Source organism: Seriola aureovittata, chromosome 4 (assembly GCF_021018895.1).
Source record: "Seriola aureovittata isolate HTS-2021-v1 ecotype China chromosome 4, ASM2101889v1, whole genome shotgun sequence".
Classification (NCBI taxonomy): domain Eukaryota; kingdom Metazoa; phylum Chordata; class Actinopteri; order Carangiformes; family Carangidae; genus Seriola; species Seriola aureovittata.
The window spans coordinates 28,126,123-28,141,451 of record NC_079367.1 but is presented as its reverse complement, the minus strand read 5'-3'; the positions used below and the strand labels follow the sequence as shown (position 1 = coordinate 28,141,451).

Sequence of the window (15,329 nt, the reverse complement as noted above, 5' to 3'; positions counted from 1 at the left end):
TCAATATGCAAGGCATCATCAATTTGAGCATTTGTTTCATCTCTGCATCATTATTGTATGACTTTCCTGTGTAAGTCATACATATTATTTATGTTTATCAAACTCTAGCATCTTTTAAAACCACAGTTAGAAACTTATATAAATTACACATGTATGAAAGTTCTTTGTGAGTAAAAGACAATAAAGAAGGTACCTCATCATAAAAATATTCACAAAGTTGCAAAGTCAAAATTTAGACTTGGGCTCATCTCAATTGTAATGAATGTGAGCTTAAATATCAGTGGTTCTCCAAAAATAAAAGTCTTCATTTGTGTGAACGGGAATGTAGCCATGGATGGAGTTGCACAATGGGCTGCACCAGCTGGTTTGTATTTGTTCACATTTTGGAAAATTAAGTTCATGTCATTTTTGTTCTTTACCAGTGGATGTATTCACAACTATCAGTGAATGAATTTGATATTGAAGAAATCTTGAAACCCTCCTGATTTACAAGCTTTTACAATTAAAAGAAGTGATCAAAACATCAAGATAAAATCAAACGCACAGGGTGCAACATGAAACCATGGGTGCTGTGAGTAAATAAAGAATGACACTGATCATTCTTTATTTACTCACAGCACCCATGGTTTCATGTACAGGTGTGTTTCAGGTGGGTTTGTGTAGCCTTCACGTTGTCTGGTACAATTGTTCATTTAAACCAGCATGTGATTCTGAAAGTGGTCAAAGATTTTTTTTTTTTTACAACTGAGTGACTCATCTTCTCAGCACTAAAGCATCAGGTCCGGGTTAGGCCACGCCCCCTGGCCTCTGCCTGTTGAGCAGTGTAAAAAGCGCCGAGCTCCCACCTGGCCAAGCTGAAGTCAAGATGAGTCTGCCGGACTACAAATCAGCCGACAAACAGTCTGCACCCGCAGTCCCGGTAAGACAAACATCGTTTTAACGTCGTATTTTTCACATGGAGCAGTGAGAGCTAATAACTAACCTTGTACCTGTACAGTGACTGAACAGGTGGACAGGTGGCTAACCAGCACCGAGGACAAGAATCTTTAACATGTTCCTGTAGAACCAGTTATACACTGCAGATATTTCCACAGTCTTTCCTATTTTGGCAACTTAAAGATCTTAGTTTGTTTTAGGAGTTAGAAATCCAACCCGAGTGAATCTGATGAGACAGAAGTAAGGAGTTGTCCCTTGAACTAGACACTGGGGTGGACATAAATGAAGTATGTTTACTTGAGTACTGTACTCAAGTATATTTATTTGAGTATCTGTACTTGAGTATTATTTCTTCTGGAAACTTCTGACCTTTACTCCTGCACCCTTACTTACTGCACTTCAAGACAAATATGACTCTTACTTTGAAGCAGCTTTTAGTCAGTGAATGAATTTTATTTTATTTTGAAAATGTGATAGACCCCAAAGAGGCAGAAGATTCTTCACCAGAGACCATGGTCTGATCTGAAGTCCATGTTAGAAGTTTTACAAATAGAGATTCCTTTAGTTTGACATGTTTGCTGTGTTTACCAAACTCCACCACTTTCTACAAAAAATAGTCGTCCAACTTGTGAAAACATGCTGTTGATGTAACGTTTGTTGATTTCCAGATAAACTTTTAAACAGGCAGCTTGTAGTAGATGCCATTTTCATGCTGTGGTTGGTCAAACAACTCATGGCCATTTCTATAGGCTTTGTAGCATATTCAAGCTTTTTTTTCTACAGGTGAAGAATGTATGTAAAATCAAGTACTCCAGTACTTTAACTCAAGTAAACATTTGACTGAACAGCTGTCACTTGTATTGGAGTCATATTTGACCAGGAGGGTTTAGTTTAGTCTTTATTGTATTTCACAAACTTATTGTATTTTTCTTTATGTAAAAAATCACAGCTGTAGTGGTGCAGTTTAGCAAAAAATTGTGTATTTTGTAATTAAATTAAATCTGGTACACTTCTAGCCAAAGGCATTCCATTGAGCCATTCTAAATTTAATCAGAATGGCTGATATATTTATTATAATATAATCAATATATTGCCCAGCCATTTTTTAAAATGGCTGCCAGTGACAGCTGTTTTAAAATAGTTTTTCCCTTCAGCGTTAGATGATATTGAAAATTCAAGATGGCCATGACTAGTATGAAAATTGTAATTACAATAAAGTTGTGAAAACTACTCTGATCTGGATGATCTCAGTGTCAGATCACACATTCTTTTATTAGGGCTACACAATTAATCGAAATATAATTGAAATCACAATATGGCCAAGTGCAGTATCCAAATCACAGGAGCTTAAATTTCTTTGATAAAGGTAAAATGTGTCACATTGTTGTGCATTGTTAGCACCATTAAGCGTTGTGGTGCTACAGAGACGCCCCGGCCTACAATCATATTCTCCAGATGTGAAAGGAACATGTTTATTCGCTACAAGACTAACAAATATCACATCATCATCATTTTTAATTTTCTTTCAGTGAAAATGAAATGCAAAAACAACCATTTCAACTGAAATCACAAATGCAATATCTGCCAAAATAATGGCAATATGATTTTTCTTTTTTCCACGTCGTGCAGCTCCAGTTTCAATGATGCAGAATTTGATTGAGGAACTTTGACAACTTCCCAAACAAGGTCTATGGTGGGAAAGTCTATTCAGCACTCCACACTGAGGGCTGTGCAGTCCAACGCAGCTTCTTTGCTAATACACTGCCTAATACAACCATTACATTTGCTGGAGACAGGTTCATAGCTGGACTGGCCTGCATCTGGTTTACATGTCCAGAAGGGTTCATAATACCCCACACGTCTTCCCTGGTACACTGCTCTTTTAACATGCTCGTCTAAGGGCCTTTGCTGGAGGGATTGAGAGGATGTTGTGCCACACAAATAACTTTCCTCTTGTCTTCTGTGCATGTGCTAGTTCACTCACAGGATAATAAACCTCTCGATCTTGACCATGACCTCCTGTAGTCATCTGGAGCACAAGAGAATTTCAACAGGGCATATGTGAGCTCTGAGAGAAGAGCCCAAACGGTCTTTCTCCTGTGGCTGACAAAGCTTGATACAGCTACAGCTGCAATTTCATGGGCTTTGCTAGGTGTCGAATACTGTGATAAATAAGCTTCTGACTCATGAATGATTTAATGGTGTGAACCTGCCTCTAACTGGGTGTTCCAGGAGTGACACACTTCTGTGATTTTCTGACAAGCAGAGGTATGTCGTCTTATCAACCTAAGCAAATTAATGTGCGGGTGGCTCATGCTGCCATTGCATTAGTCAGTGCAGTGTGTGTGTGTGTGTGTGTGTGTGTGTGTGTGTGTGTGTGTGTAGTTTTCTCACTCACTCTAAGCATCTGAACTAAATTCAAACTCTTCATTTCAGAACGATATAAAACAGACATATAAGCATGTTTGAAACTGTAGCCTTTTGATATTTCCACTAATTTCTCCTTTCTGTCAGTCACATTTCGTCACAATTCGTGACGAAATGACGAATTTATTTCATGTGCAACTACAAGTGAAATTTGTATGGTCAGGTCTGGTCATTTCTTCTGCAGGAATGTTAAATCTATTTGTTGTTAAAACTATGGAACAACATTTGAACAGTCTCCAGAGCAGCAGAGCTCAAGCTCCTTCCAGGCAGGAAGCGACAGGGAGAAAACACTTTCCTAAACGGAATGAATCTTCTTTTCTCTCAGCACTCTCCTGTTGTGCAGTTAAATGTTGGCGGACACCTGTTCAGCACCGCTCTGAGCACCCTGAGGAAACACCCCGACTCCCAGCTGGCTGAGCTGTTCGGCGGACAGCCCAAACTGCGCACTGACGCACAGGGACGCTACTTCATCGACCGCGACGGTTCACACTTTGGAGCTGTCCTCCAGTTCCTGAGGTCAGACCAGCTGCCCGCAGAGAACATCCAGCAGGTTTGAGTCCCGAAATCTCTTTCTTTAATAACAGTGTTATCACAATGTACCGTTTGAAGCAATGTGTGTGTGTGTTTCTGCAGGTTTACAGGGAGGCAGTGCACTTCAACATCAAACCACTCATCAAACGTTTGGAGGAAACTCCTCAGCTGTTCGGGGAGCTGGTGGGAAGACAGCAGTTCCTCTCCAGAGTCCCCCACTACAAAGAAAACATCGAGGTCAGCCACATCCACCGATGTAGTGACTAGTACTCGCCATAAATCACATTTTCATCGCCATCGCGACCTCAACATGCGCGATAAACACGTCACAAAAGACTGAGAGAAATGTGACGAATTAGAAAAAGAAATCTTTTCATTATGCCTCCGTGCCGGCGGCAGCCAGAGCCAGAAACATGTATTGTTTTCGATGTCTCAGTAACGTCTTGATGGAACTTCTTCACTTGAACTCAAGGATGAACTGAGTAGAATTTGGTGGTCAAAGGTCAAAGTCATGGTGACCTAACAAAATGCGGTTTTGGCCTCGTGAACGTGATACCTCCTATATCTCCGTAACACCTTTTAGGGGATTTCTTCAAATTTAGTGCAAACTTTCACCTGGACTCGAGGACGAACTGGGCGAGCTGCAAAATACCAAACTGACAGAAAAAACATTAGCATCAAAGACAAACTGTTACCATGGTGGAGCCTCTCAGTCTTTTGCGATGTGTTTATTGCAAAACTTTTGTGTTTTTCATTGGTAAATAACAGTGATTGAGCAACTGAAAGAAAACTTTGATATGCAAAAAGTTCCTGAACCAGTTCACGTGAAATCAGACTCCAGCTGTCTCTCGACTCAGCTGTTGATTCAACTCTGCACTCTGTCTATAGATAGATAGATAGATAGATAGATAGATAGATAGATAGGATGGATGACTTTCTTAATCCCCAGAGGGAGATTAAATTGTCATAGCAGCTAAATTAAAATAGAGTAACATACAAAGACGGGGGGGGGGGGGGGGGTGATGTTTCCTGCGTCTATCTGTAAATGACCGCAGTAATCGCACTATTCCTCTAGGTCCTGATTCGTATCGCCAGAGCCGAGGCCATCGCCGCCCGCCACTCCACCATCATGATCTGCGTACTGCGGACAGAGGAGGATTTGGGTTTCTATGACAACGCCGTCAACAGCTTGGAGGCAGATAAGGAGTCGGTGGTGACGTTCGGGCCCTGGAAGGCCGTCCCCTCTGTTCAAGACCTGCTGGACTGCGTAAAGACGGACATCGAGAGTAAGGGCTACAAGGTGAACATCCAGCCTCACGTCATTGAGAAGAGCTTCCTGTCCAGGAGCTACAACTTCTTCTACAAACTGGTGTTCACCTGGTGGTGATGAGAAGGCTGCTCTTCTGTTTTTATTCAGAGCACAAGCGGAAGATTTGCAAACTGTTTCTGAAAATAACGGGCCGCATCAAGATCAGGCTGCTACAGTTTTTCCAAAATATTTTGAAGTGATGCTGCGTATTTATCCACCTATGGAAAAAGGGGGTCTTGATTTTGAACACTAACCATTTTAGACACAAGGGGGCAGTACAGCATCTGTATATAATGAATTTCTTAAAACAAACACACGTGTCTTACAATTAATTTTAGGTGCTTATAGATATAAGTGTTGTTTCATAGACTGTAATGTCAGTGAAATCATGTTTTACCGTTGCTAAACTTAAATAAATAATAAACTACACAGTTATATCATTTTTTCACTCACAAGGTTTAGAAGCCGGTTGTTTAATCAGAATAAATGCAATAACCAATAGACTTTAACACAAGTAACAAATTCCACATGTTTGAAACGGAGCTGGAAGATGTTGATACGAATAATTTCCTGCCCCTCTCTAATGATCAGTTCATAAACCTGATTTAATATAATCTGAAATGATTTATCTGGTGATCAAAAACAGCAGATACAGTAATAGCAGCGTCCACCACAAGTGTCACAGTCATGAGAAAAAGCAACGCCCCCTCCTCATCCTTGTTCCTCTTAAAAACGATAGTTTGTACCTGTTTTTGAACTGATTTATATTCATGCCTTCCCTCCAGTTCTTCATCTCATTCGTTCCACAGATTCATCCCAAAATCTGACACACACATATTTTTTACGTATGTACAGTGTTTTTTAAAATTAGATTTACCTCTTACATTGTTCCCCCTCTCTCTGTCCAACAACAGTTTTTGTTGCCAGGAAGTACATTAGTTCTTTTTTTGTATAATATTTGTCACCAAGTCAATGAACCTGTGATTTTAAAAACAGTTTCTCATGACATCCAACCTTGTTTACACAAATCAACAGCACTGAGTACTTCAGGTAATATCATCCATCTTTAAACCGTCATCATACAGTTATTCACATATTCAAGCTTCAACTTGCAATTACGTTTCATATGAAATAATTCACAGTTCTATAGTTTATAACCAGACTACCCTTATAAAGGATTTATAAATGGATTACAATGAGATTATTCAGTTAACGCTTTATAAATCATAAATTTATAAACAAGTTAACAACAATTATAAACGAGTTATAACACAGTTTTCATACATTTAACAGGCTCACTATTTGGCAAGATCAAGTTAATGCTTACTAGTCATTAAACTTACTAATGACTTACTATTATTTATAACTTGTAAAAGGAGCCTTATTGTAACTCATTAGCAAATGATGGGTTTTACACTTTACAATAAGACTCTCTTTTACCAGTTATAAATAATATTAGGCTAACTCATCAATAAATGGTGATGTGTTTCAAACTTCACAACATGACACCCTTTTACCAGTTACAAATGTTTGTAAAAATGAGATGAAGAAACATGAAGCGGATGGAGGGAGAGTCACAGAGTAAAGGAAGGTTACCACCTGTGTCCTAAAGAAGAGACCGGCCAGCAAAAAGCATCTCCATGTTAACCTCCACTGTGCACAACAGTCTGATCGCACCTGTGATGAAATTATCGAATGTGTTATAACAGCATATAAATGATTTATAAAGTGTTAACAAGCTAATAAATAAAGTAATTATGAACCATTCATGAATCCTTTATAAGGTTAGTCTTAGTGTAAAGTGGTACCATATGTTTTATACCAAGGGGAATTCAGTCACCGAGCAAAATACTGCATCATACACACAATGTTGGGAAATCCACGCCCCCGATTATGAGAAACATAAAGGCCAAAGAACCACAACGCTGAACAAGTGTGTCAGCAGAAAGCAGCTCAGTGTTCACCATGGAGGAGGGGAGGTTATCTGACAGCTGCCCTACCTTCACTCCAGACCACTTCCTGTGTGATCAGAGTGTCAAAATCAACAACAATAAACAGTGGTTCCCCTTCAGGTCAGTCACATCCATCAACTGCCATGAAGCGTTTTGCCAGGGTGTCCTCGAGCAAGGCAGCGAGTGTTTGGATGACAGCAGAGTCTCAGTGTGTGATCATACATGTAGAAATATGCTGACATAATCTAGATTTAAATTTCTTCTGAATTTCAGCCCTTGATTTAATGAGAGTATTTAAATACGACACCGAAAGTGTTCACTGAAAACCAGACTGACTTCCAACTTTGCACGGCTGTGATTGATCAACTTGATGTGCAAGAAACATTAGAGCCTTTTAAATAAAATTACCATTCAATTCATGAACATTAATGAATGATTAGGTACAAACACAATTTCACTGCAGACTTTATTCAGGCTAATATTCGTTATGTATGCAATCATTTTTTGGAGACTTTGATGCTTCACCCTGAGGGTGTAATTAATAATAACGAGTTCTATGTTTATTCTTTTAGAAAAAAAATGCTCTTGTTTGGAAATTAGGAAGATTTGACAGATAATTTTTGATCTCCACCGAAAAAAATCAGGCTAATGTTTAAGTTTCCTTCCTTTGTTCATAGAAATGTCATAAGTGGACAGTATTTTCCCCCCAGTGTGTCACAATCACACTTCCTCTGAGAGCGAAGTTGCGTACTTGCATTTCACACCTTGGATCACATTAGAAGAAAAGCAGCACTGATCAGAGACAAATAAACATGTTTTCAACTTTTATGCAGACTGACACTTTTTGCTTCCAGAAAAATGCCAAAAAAAAATGCCTGTCATATCAATATAGAGCAACATTTGTCCTGGAAAATGAAAGGGAAAGAATGAGGCAGACTGCTGCTGAAGAAATATTACATTTTTTAAGGGGGAAAATAATAATAAACGTGTAAATTAAAGATGCAATGTTTCTAAAGAATCTATTTTCTGATGTGTAAAGGTGTCATAACATGAAGTTTACCAATCAAATTACCAATCAGCTGTGCTGAGTGATAACTTTTTCTAGGGCTTTCAACCATCTCATGATCTTCATCTGACATCATCATGAGATATGGTTAAAGTACGTAGTAAGTGGGCTTAATGTTTCCAAAGACAGTAACGAGTCTGCGCGCTCAGAAAAGCGACAGTGATGTATTGATGATTCAATAAATGTGATATTTAGATGAACAGATTTCGAATCAGTCGGCACGTGTGCATCCTCTGATAAGCCACACACACACTGAATGCTGTATTCTAGCAGGACACGCTACTTCTCAATATGAAATGCAGAATTTTTAATCAATGATTTGTGATATCTGTTTCCCTCGTGCCAGTGCAGATGAAGGCTGATGTGTGTGTGCTGTTGGGTGTAGGACAGGAAGTGAGTCGTCTAGAAGGAGCAGTGGCAGAGAGAGAGCGAGAGACAAACTGAGCCGCTGTAGAGGCGACAACACAAACATGACTGGCACAAAAGACCTGACCCTGCTGCTCACCAGTCTGCTTCTGACAGGTAGGGTTTATTGGATGTTGAGTATCAAAAGTACTGGTTACTGCTGCTATAGTTTGAACTACTTTATATACAGTTAGGAAGTTTTGTCCAGCGGTTTTCCAACATAAGGGATGGGTCAGCTCCAGAGGCCGAGGGTCACCAGTTAGATCATTAGATGATGAATAGGAGAAAGCGCTGCTACATTAATCGGTGTTGATGTTTTGGAAGTCTGTCTAATCTTTGCAGGGTCACAAGCCAAAAGTGTTGAAACCACTGGTTTAATCTCGAGCAATACAAAGTTTTTCATAAGCTGATCATATGTTGTTTTTTTTCAATTTAAAAACATGATTTTAAGTAGCAGTCAAATAAATGGTGAAATCAGCAGGAAATGGAGATAATAAAGTACAAACTGTTCTTCACAACAGTATTTGAGTTCATGTTGTTGCTTCTTACTTTCCACCACTGGATTTGGTTTGGTTTCAATTCCTGCTCCTGATATTTGGCCTCAGTCAAAGTCTCACTTGAAGGATTTCTACATTTTCTATTATTTCTATAAAACAAACAATCTGTATTTATGAAAACGTCCAACTGCTTTAGGCGGATGATTGTAGCCAAAAGCTTCAGGGCAGGTATGTGCTCCTGGTTTTAACCTACATCTCCTTTACTGTCATTTGAATAACGGATAGCTTTACCTCTTCAGGCCTATAAAAACAAAATTAGAATAGTACTCAGTAGAATGCATACCTGAATAAGACTGACTGAATGCCTTTTTATACTTATACCACTTTATAGTGTTTATCTGCTGCTACTGTATTTTAACTGCTGTTACCTTGTGCATTAATTCAATGTCCACCACTTGAGCACCTTATTACAATTGTACAATCTCCATTATGTCTATCTATGTTTGTGTTTGTATATTTATATGTATAGATTTTTTGAATATGACTGCACATAAAGCTAGGAGAAACGCAATTTTGTTCTGCTGTGCACTTCTGTTGTACAATAAAGTTCACTTTGACTCCCGCCAAGGCCAAACACTGGCGGAGCAGCTCACAATGTGAGGAAAGTTGTATAAAAAATGAATCCTGTATCTGCCCCTTTAGCCAGATGTACACTATAATGTGATGGGTTCTTCACTGAGCCATGTCCCATCCCTGCTGCAAGTCTGGTGCAAATCGGTTCAGTAGGCCTACTTCTTGCATAACCTGCTGACAAACAAACAAACAAACAAACAAACCAACAGACATCTCCTCTCTTTCAACATTTTATTATTCTGTCTTTACCATTTAATCTTAATTTTTATTAGATTTTTAATACCCTACCTTTTATTTCTGGTTTTATTCACTTTAATACATGTCCTCTTTTATCTTTATCACTCCATCGTTATCTTTGCTTTCCAGTCTTCAGTGTTTCCTCAGCGCAAATGTACCAGATTCATGATAGTGTTTCCTTTGTTCCTGTTATCATTGTCTTATTTTATTGTTTTTATTTATTACTTGGTCATCGATTGTTCCGTGTGTGTGTGTGTGTGTGTGTGTGTGTGTGTATATATATATATATATTATATATATATATATATATATATATGCTATAGAAATGTGACTTGACTGTGCGGCTGACTGACTCTTGTGTTTCCAGGTGCGTGGTGTAAAAAAGAAGCGCTGTTTGTGTACAGGAGACTTGGAGGTAGCGCCCTCCTCCCATGCACCAACCTGGTCTCCTCAGACTGCTCCGTCATCACCTGGACCTTCTACAAGGGGGGGCAGGTGCGGTACACCCATGAGGTCAGCGGGGGCCAGGTGAGGGCAGACTCAGACAAATCCAGCCGCATGTCCGTCACATCCAACTGCTCTCTGCGCCTCCACGACCTCAGCGTCGACGACGCCGGCTCTTACGTCTGCCTGAAGGATGGAAACGCCATCGCTAACGTTTACCTTTCTGTCCTCACCATCACTGTTCTTTCCAAAATCAGTGACCTGCAGGCCGGAGGAAACCTCACCCTGAGCTGCAATCTGTTCACTTACTATGATGCTGGGAGCTGCAAGGCGTACTCCAGCGGGTTCAGCCTCAGCTGGGTGACGGAGGACGGTGCTGTGCTGCCCAAAGACAGCAGGTTGTCAGATCTCCGTCCTATGTCTGTCAATAGTCACTGTGCTACCTTTGTTACATTTATGAGGCAAATTGCTATTTCTATACCTCAGTGTTTACTAGTTATAGCAATTGATCTACTATGGAAGAAATAAAAGAATGTAAATGTAATGGAAGAAACAAAAAATTAACCTATATAGACATAAGAAGAAGAAGAAGAAAGAGAAATAATAATGCACCCACACATTTGTGAAATAGTTTCATTTAACGTGACAGGTGACATCATTTTGTCTCAGAACAATAATTCTAACAGGAACCATTAATCAACAATATCAGAATGACCTAAACGTAGACAGTTATTTCAAATAATGTTACAAAATGGAAAAAATCTACTTGTTTAAAAACGAATTAAAACATTTGCTCTGGAGGCTGATTTCCTCCAGGAAAGAAAACAAACAGAGGAAAAGTTAGGAATTATGAAAATAAATAAATAAAAAAATAAAAATTGATTGATAAATTTTTAAATAATACAATTTTTGTTTTAAAAGGGCAAAAATGTGGCTGCTTTTGTCATTCCTAACCATCCATACATTATAACTAAGCACAAACCTATATTTGATTGTCAGTTTTCTTAACATTAAAGGACAAGGTATGATGTTATTGATTTACTTGTCAACAAATCCCATGAAAAGATCAAAACCAACAATGTGTCCATCTGACTCTCAACTGTGTCTGTGGCTCTCAGCCCCACGTCCACTGGAACCTATCAAGACCTTTAATCACAAATATAAAGTTGAATTCTTTAAAAAGGCTCAGTCATTTCCTAAAGCACCTGGTCCCTGTAGTAATAATCCACGTTTGGTGCTGTAGTGAGTATTTGGGGAACCAGGATGATGTACTAAGTGTGGGATTGTCAAAATAAACTGCTGTGTGTGTTCATGGTGTGTTTCACTGATGTGTTTTTAACCGTGGAGCTCTACGCTTCAGTTCATTGTTGGTTTGGGTCTGCTCGTGAGGTTTGTTGACAATAAGATATAAAATATCACCCAACTAACAACTCAAAAACAGCAAAAATGTATAAAACATTAACAACTGATGAATGACAGCAACGATTTTCTGATGATCTCCCCTCCGTGCAGGTATGAGCTGATCGGCCGCACTCGTTGCAACATCACTCTGCTCACAATACTCCAGCAGGAAGACAACAACAGGAAGTGGAGGTGTCAGGTGAACACCACAGAAAACGGCAGGGCAGTGTTCCAGGACTTCACATCCGCCTTTTTGTTCCAAAATCCTTCCACAGCCCAGGATCTGAATCATTCCTCTACCATGGATTGTCCATTCCAGCTGCCCATCAGCCGCATCGTGGTCTGTGTGGCTCTACCAGTCATGGTGATCATAGTGGGAATCTTCACAAGGAGAGGAGACCGTAAGAGGGCCGAAGCATCTGCAGCTGACATCGAGCTCCAGAAAATCGGCTGACTGTTGATCACTGTATCTGTTCTTGTTGTTTTAAGATTATTATTTTCATATTTTCATTCATTTCATTAAAGACATATTACAACAACTTTGGCTGAAATAAACCATGAATGTAAATACCAAAAGAAACAAACTACTGCACATTCTCTTTTCTTAATGGCTGCAAGATTTTCGTTGCAGTATTTATCAGGCAACAAATACAGTTGGTCTATTAAAAGAGCTTAAAATGTACAGATATGATAGTTTGCAAATGTATATATTGTACACGTTATTTTATCGAGCACCTCTCACAGAAACTGGAAAATCAGAACAGAAAAAATAAAGAGGGGAAGTAGTCTGATTCAATAAAGGCAGATTGAATGTGTTCAGTTTATGCACATACAACAGGTACTGGGGTGCAACATGGCTTAATTGTGTAGATTTTCAGTTGTGATTCTCACATGGTTTTGTTGGCATTGAGCAACTTCCTCTCTTTCTTCTTTGTATAATTAATTAGAAATAAACATAAAAAATATATCAGTTCAATATGAGCCAAAGTCCTGACCAAAATCTTAAGCAACTAATTTTTTCTTCATGTTACTTTCCCTCTGCATGGTTGAGCAAGAAAACACTGTCTATAGAAGCACAAAAATAGCAATTCATGCAACAACAAAAAAAGACTTTCACCTTATTGTAAACCTATCCTCTAAATCAAACTCTACACTCACTAAGATAAGATAAGATAAGATAAGATAAGATAAGATAAGATAAGATAAGATAAGATAAGATAAGATAAGATAAGGGAAATTACAGTGTCACAACAGCAAAGTGGACAGTACAAGAAAGAAAAACTGCTAATGGCAGTAACAAACACTTAGGACGATAAATAATAGATAATAACATACAGTATATGTACAATTCCAAATTACAGAAATTTACTAATTAGCAATACTACACCTAACATCTCTACCTCTATACCAAACGCAGGCCTACATCCCTGTATATAAATACCTGGCTTCATAATCACAATTTGTCGTCAGATGTCAATTTTAATAAAAAGACATTATTAGCGGGTAAACTACATCAGAATCATCAGAACGAGCACAATTTCCAAACGCGTTTTACTTAAGGTACCGTAGCTACGGGTGTCAAAGAGGGACAATTCCGTGTTGCTGCCGGGGAGGAAAGCTTAGCTAACCATCTTTCCCAGAACATGGCAGCACATCTGAAAAAGCGAGTTTATGAGGAATTTTCCAAAGTTGTACAGGTGAGCACATGAAGCCCTCTTACTGCTGCTAGCTGTAGACTCATAACCCGAGATGAACGACGTGCTTGAGAGCTAACTAACATGCTCACGCTAATGCTAAATGGCTAACGAACATAACAACAGCCAGCCGCTCACAGTCACAACGCAGCACTGATGACCTCTGTGATCTTTGAACAAAATAAAAGCAGTTGTTTGACAGCTGTAGATATAAGCAGGCCTGTTGACTGTTGTAAATTTGACTAAACTAACCTGAACGGCAGTGAGCTAACAGCCTCGGGAAGGAATATGTTAGTCAATATTCATGTTAGCTACCTTTACAGAGTGAGCGATTTCTTGTTACAAAGTCTGTATTGACAGGTGCACACCACACCTGTGAACCTGTTAAAGTGAATGGCTGGTTGTTGTTTTCTGACTCACTAACTTAAACATGAGATTTATTAGTTAACCTCTTCCTAGCCATTGCTGTCAATATCTGTCCTTAACTGATCTGCTCAGTGTTTACAGAAATATTTTCATTTTAAATTTTTTGATGTTTTTTTTATTATTATTATGAAATAAAAAATATTGTTTATTAAATTGTTATCTGATGTGACCTTTCCATGTTAATGAAGTCACTTCAAAACAAAAGATTGTATCATTTTGCCATATGTCTAAGTTTTGGATTATTACATCATAGTGAAACTTATTGTTAAAGATGCTAACATTTCCATTCTTTTGCATGCTGACAGATTCCCCATGAAGAAGCTCCGGCCAAGAAGTTACGTCTGTCCAAACCCAGTAAATCTGCAGCTCTGCACATTGACCTCTGTAAGGCCACAAACTCCACAGATGCCCTGCAGTACCTGCTGCAGTTCGCACGCAAGCCTGTGGAGGCAGAGAGTGTGGAGGGCGTGATCCGAATCCTGTTGGAGCACTACTACAAGGTAAAGAACAACTGAGAGCTTAAGAAATATAAAGATAATCTCTGCATAGTTGTAAAAAAAATAGCTCTGATGTGCTCATAAATAGTCTATAGTACCTGTAAACTGTGTTCCACATGAAAGAGATAAAACTATGCTCTGTAAAGGTTAGCACTATTTATAATGTCTTAAAGTTAACATGTGTTCAGTCTAAGCTGAGGTGAACAAACTAAACACATCTGATGTCGATGATGTTGTCTTCTCCCAGGAGACAGATAATTCGGTGAGGCTGAAGATTGCCTCTCTGCTGGGTCTGCTGTCCAAAACACAGGGATTCAGCCCCGACTGCATCGTTGACGACAGCATTAACACACTCAGCAATGAGAGTAAGATGCATTTACACTGTCTGAACCTTGTTTTTTTTTTACACACTTATTTACACATATTCACATTAAATTCTCTGTCATTCTGTTTTTTTTTCTTTACTTTGACAGTAAACCTATCCTCTAAATCAAACTCTACACTCACTAAGATAAGATAAGATAAGATAAGATAAGATAAGATAAGATAAGATAAGATAAGATAAGATAAGATAAGATAAGGGAAATTACAGTGTCACAACAGCAAAGTGGACAGTACAAGAAAGAAAAACTGCTAATGGCAGTAACAAACACTTAGGACGATAAATAATAGATAATAACATACAGTATATGTACAATTCCAAATTACAGAAATTTACTAATTAGCAATACTACACCTAACATCTCTACCTCTATACCAAACGCAGGCCTACATCCCTGTATATAAATACCTGGCTTCATAATCACAATTTGTCGTCAGATGTCAATTTTAATAAAAAGACATTATTAGCGGGTAAACTACATCAGAATCATCA

General features: G+C 38.8%; 3 protein-coding genes across 3 annotated transcripts; all 3 read left to right on the top strand.

Annotated features, from left to right (window-relative positions):
• The first annotated feature begins 763 nt into the window (after positions 1-763).
• On the top strand, positions 764-5,632 carry kctd14 (potassium channel tetramerization domain containing 14). Its single transcript, XM_056373293.1, has 4 exons — positions 764-919; positions 3,689-3,913; positions 3,997-4,131; positions 4,970-5,632. The coding sequence occupies exons 1-4, from the start codon at positions 866-868 to the stop codon at positions 5,279-5,281; spliced, it is 726 nt and encodes a 241-aa protein (XP_056229268.1). The 5' UTR covers positions 764-865; the 3' UTR covers positions 5,282-5,632.
• A 2,906-nt stretch (positions 5,633-8,538) lies between these two features.
• Positions 8,539-12,377, top strand: LOC130167937 (uncharacterized). Its single transcript, XM_056374485.1, has 3 exons — positions 8,539-8,743; positions 10,361-10,835; positions 11,950-12,377. Exons 1-3 carry the CDS (start codon positions 8,692-8,694, stop codon positions 12,290-12,292), a joined length of 870 nt encoding a protein of 289 aa, XP_056230460.1. The 5' UTR covers positions 8,539-8,691; the 3' UTR covers positions 12,293-12,377.
• Positions 12,378-13,245: 868 nt separating this feature from the next.
• Positions 13,246-14,975, top strand: LOC130167813 (integrator complex subunit 4-like). Its single transcript, XM_056374311.1, has 4 exons — positions 13,246-13,535; positions 14,264-14,458; positions 14,703-14,820; positions 14,929-14,975. The coding sequence occupies exons 1-4, from the start codon at positions 13,482-13,484 to the stop codon at positions 14,973-14,975; spliced, it is 414 nt and encodes a 137-aa protein (XP_056230286.1). The 5' UTR covers positions 13,246-13,481.
• The last annotated feature ends 354 nt before the right edge of the window (positions 14,976-15,329 follow it).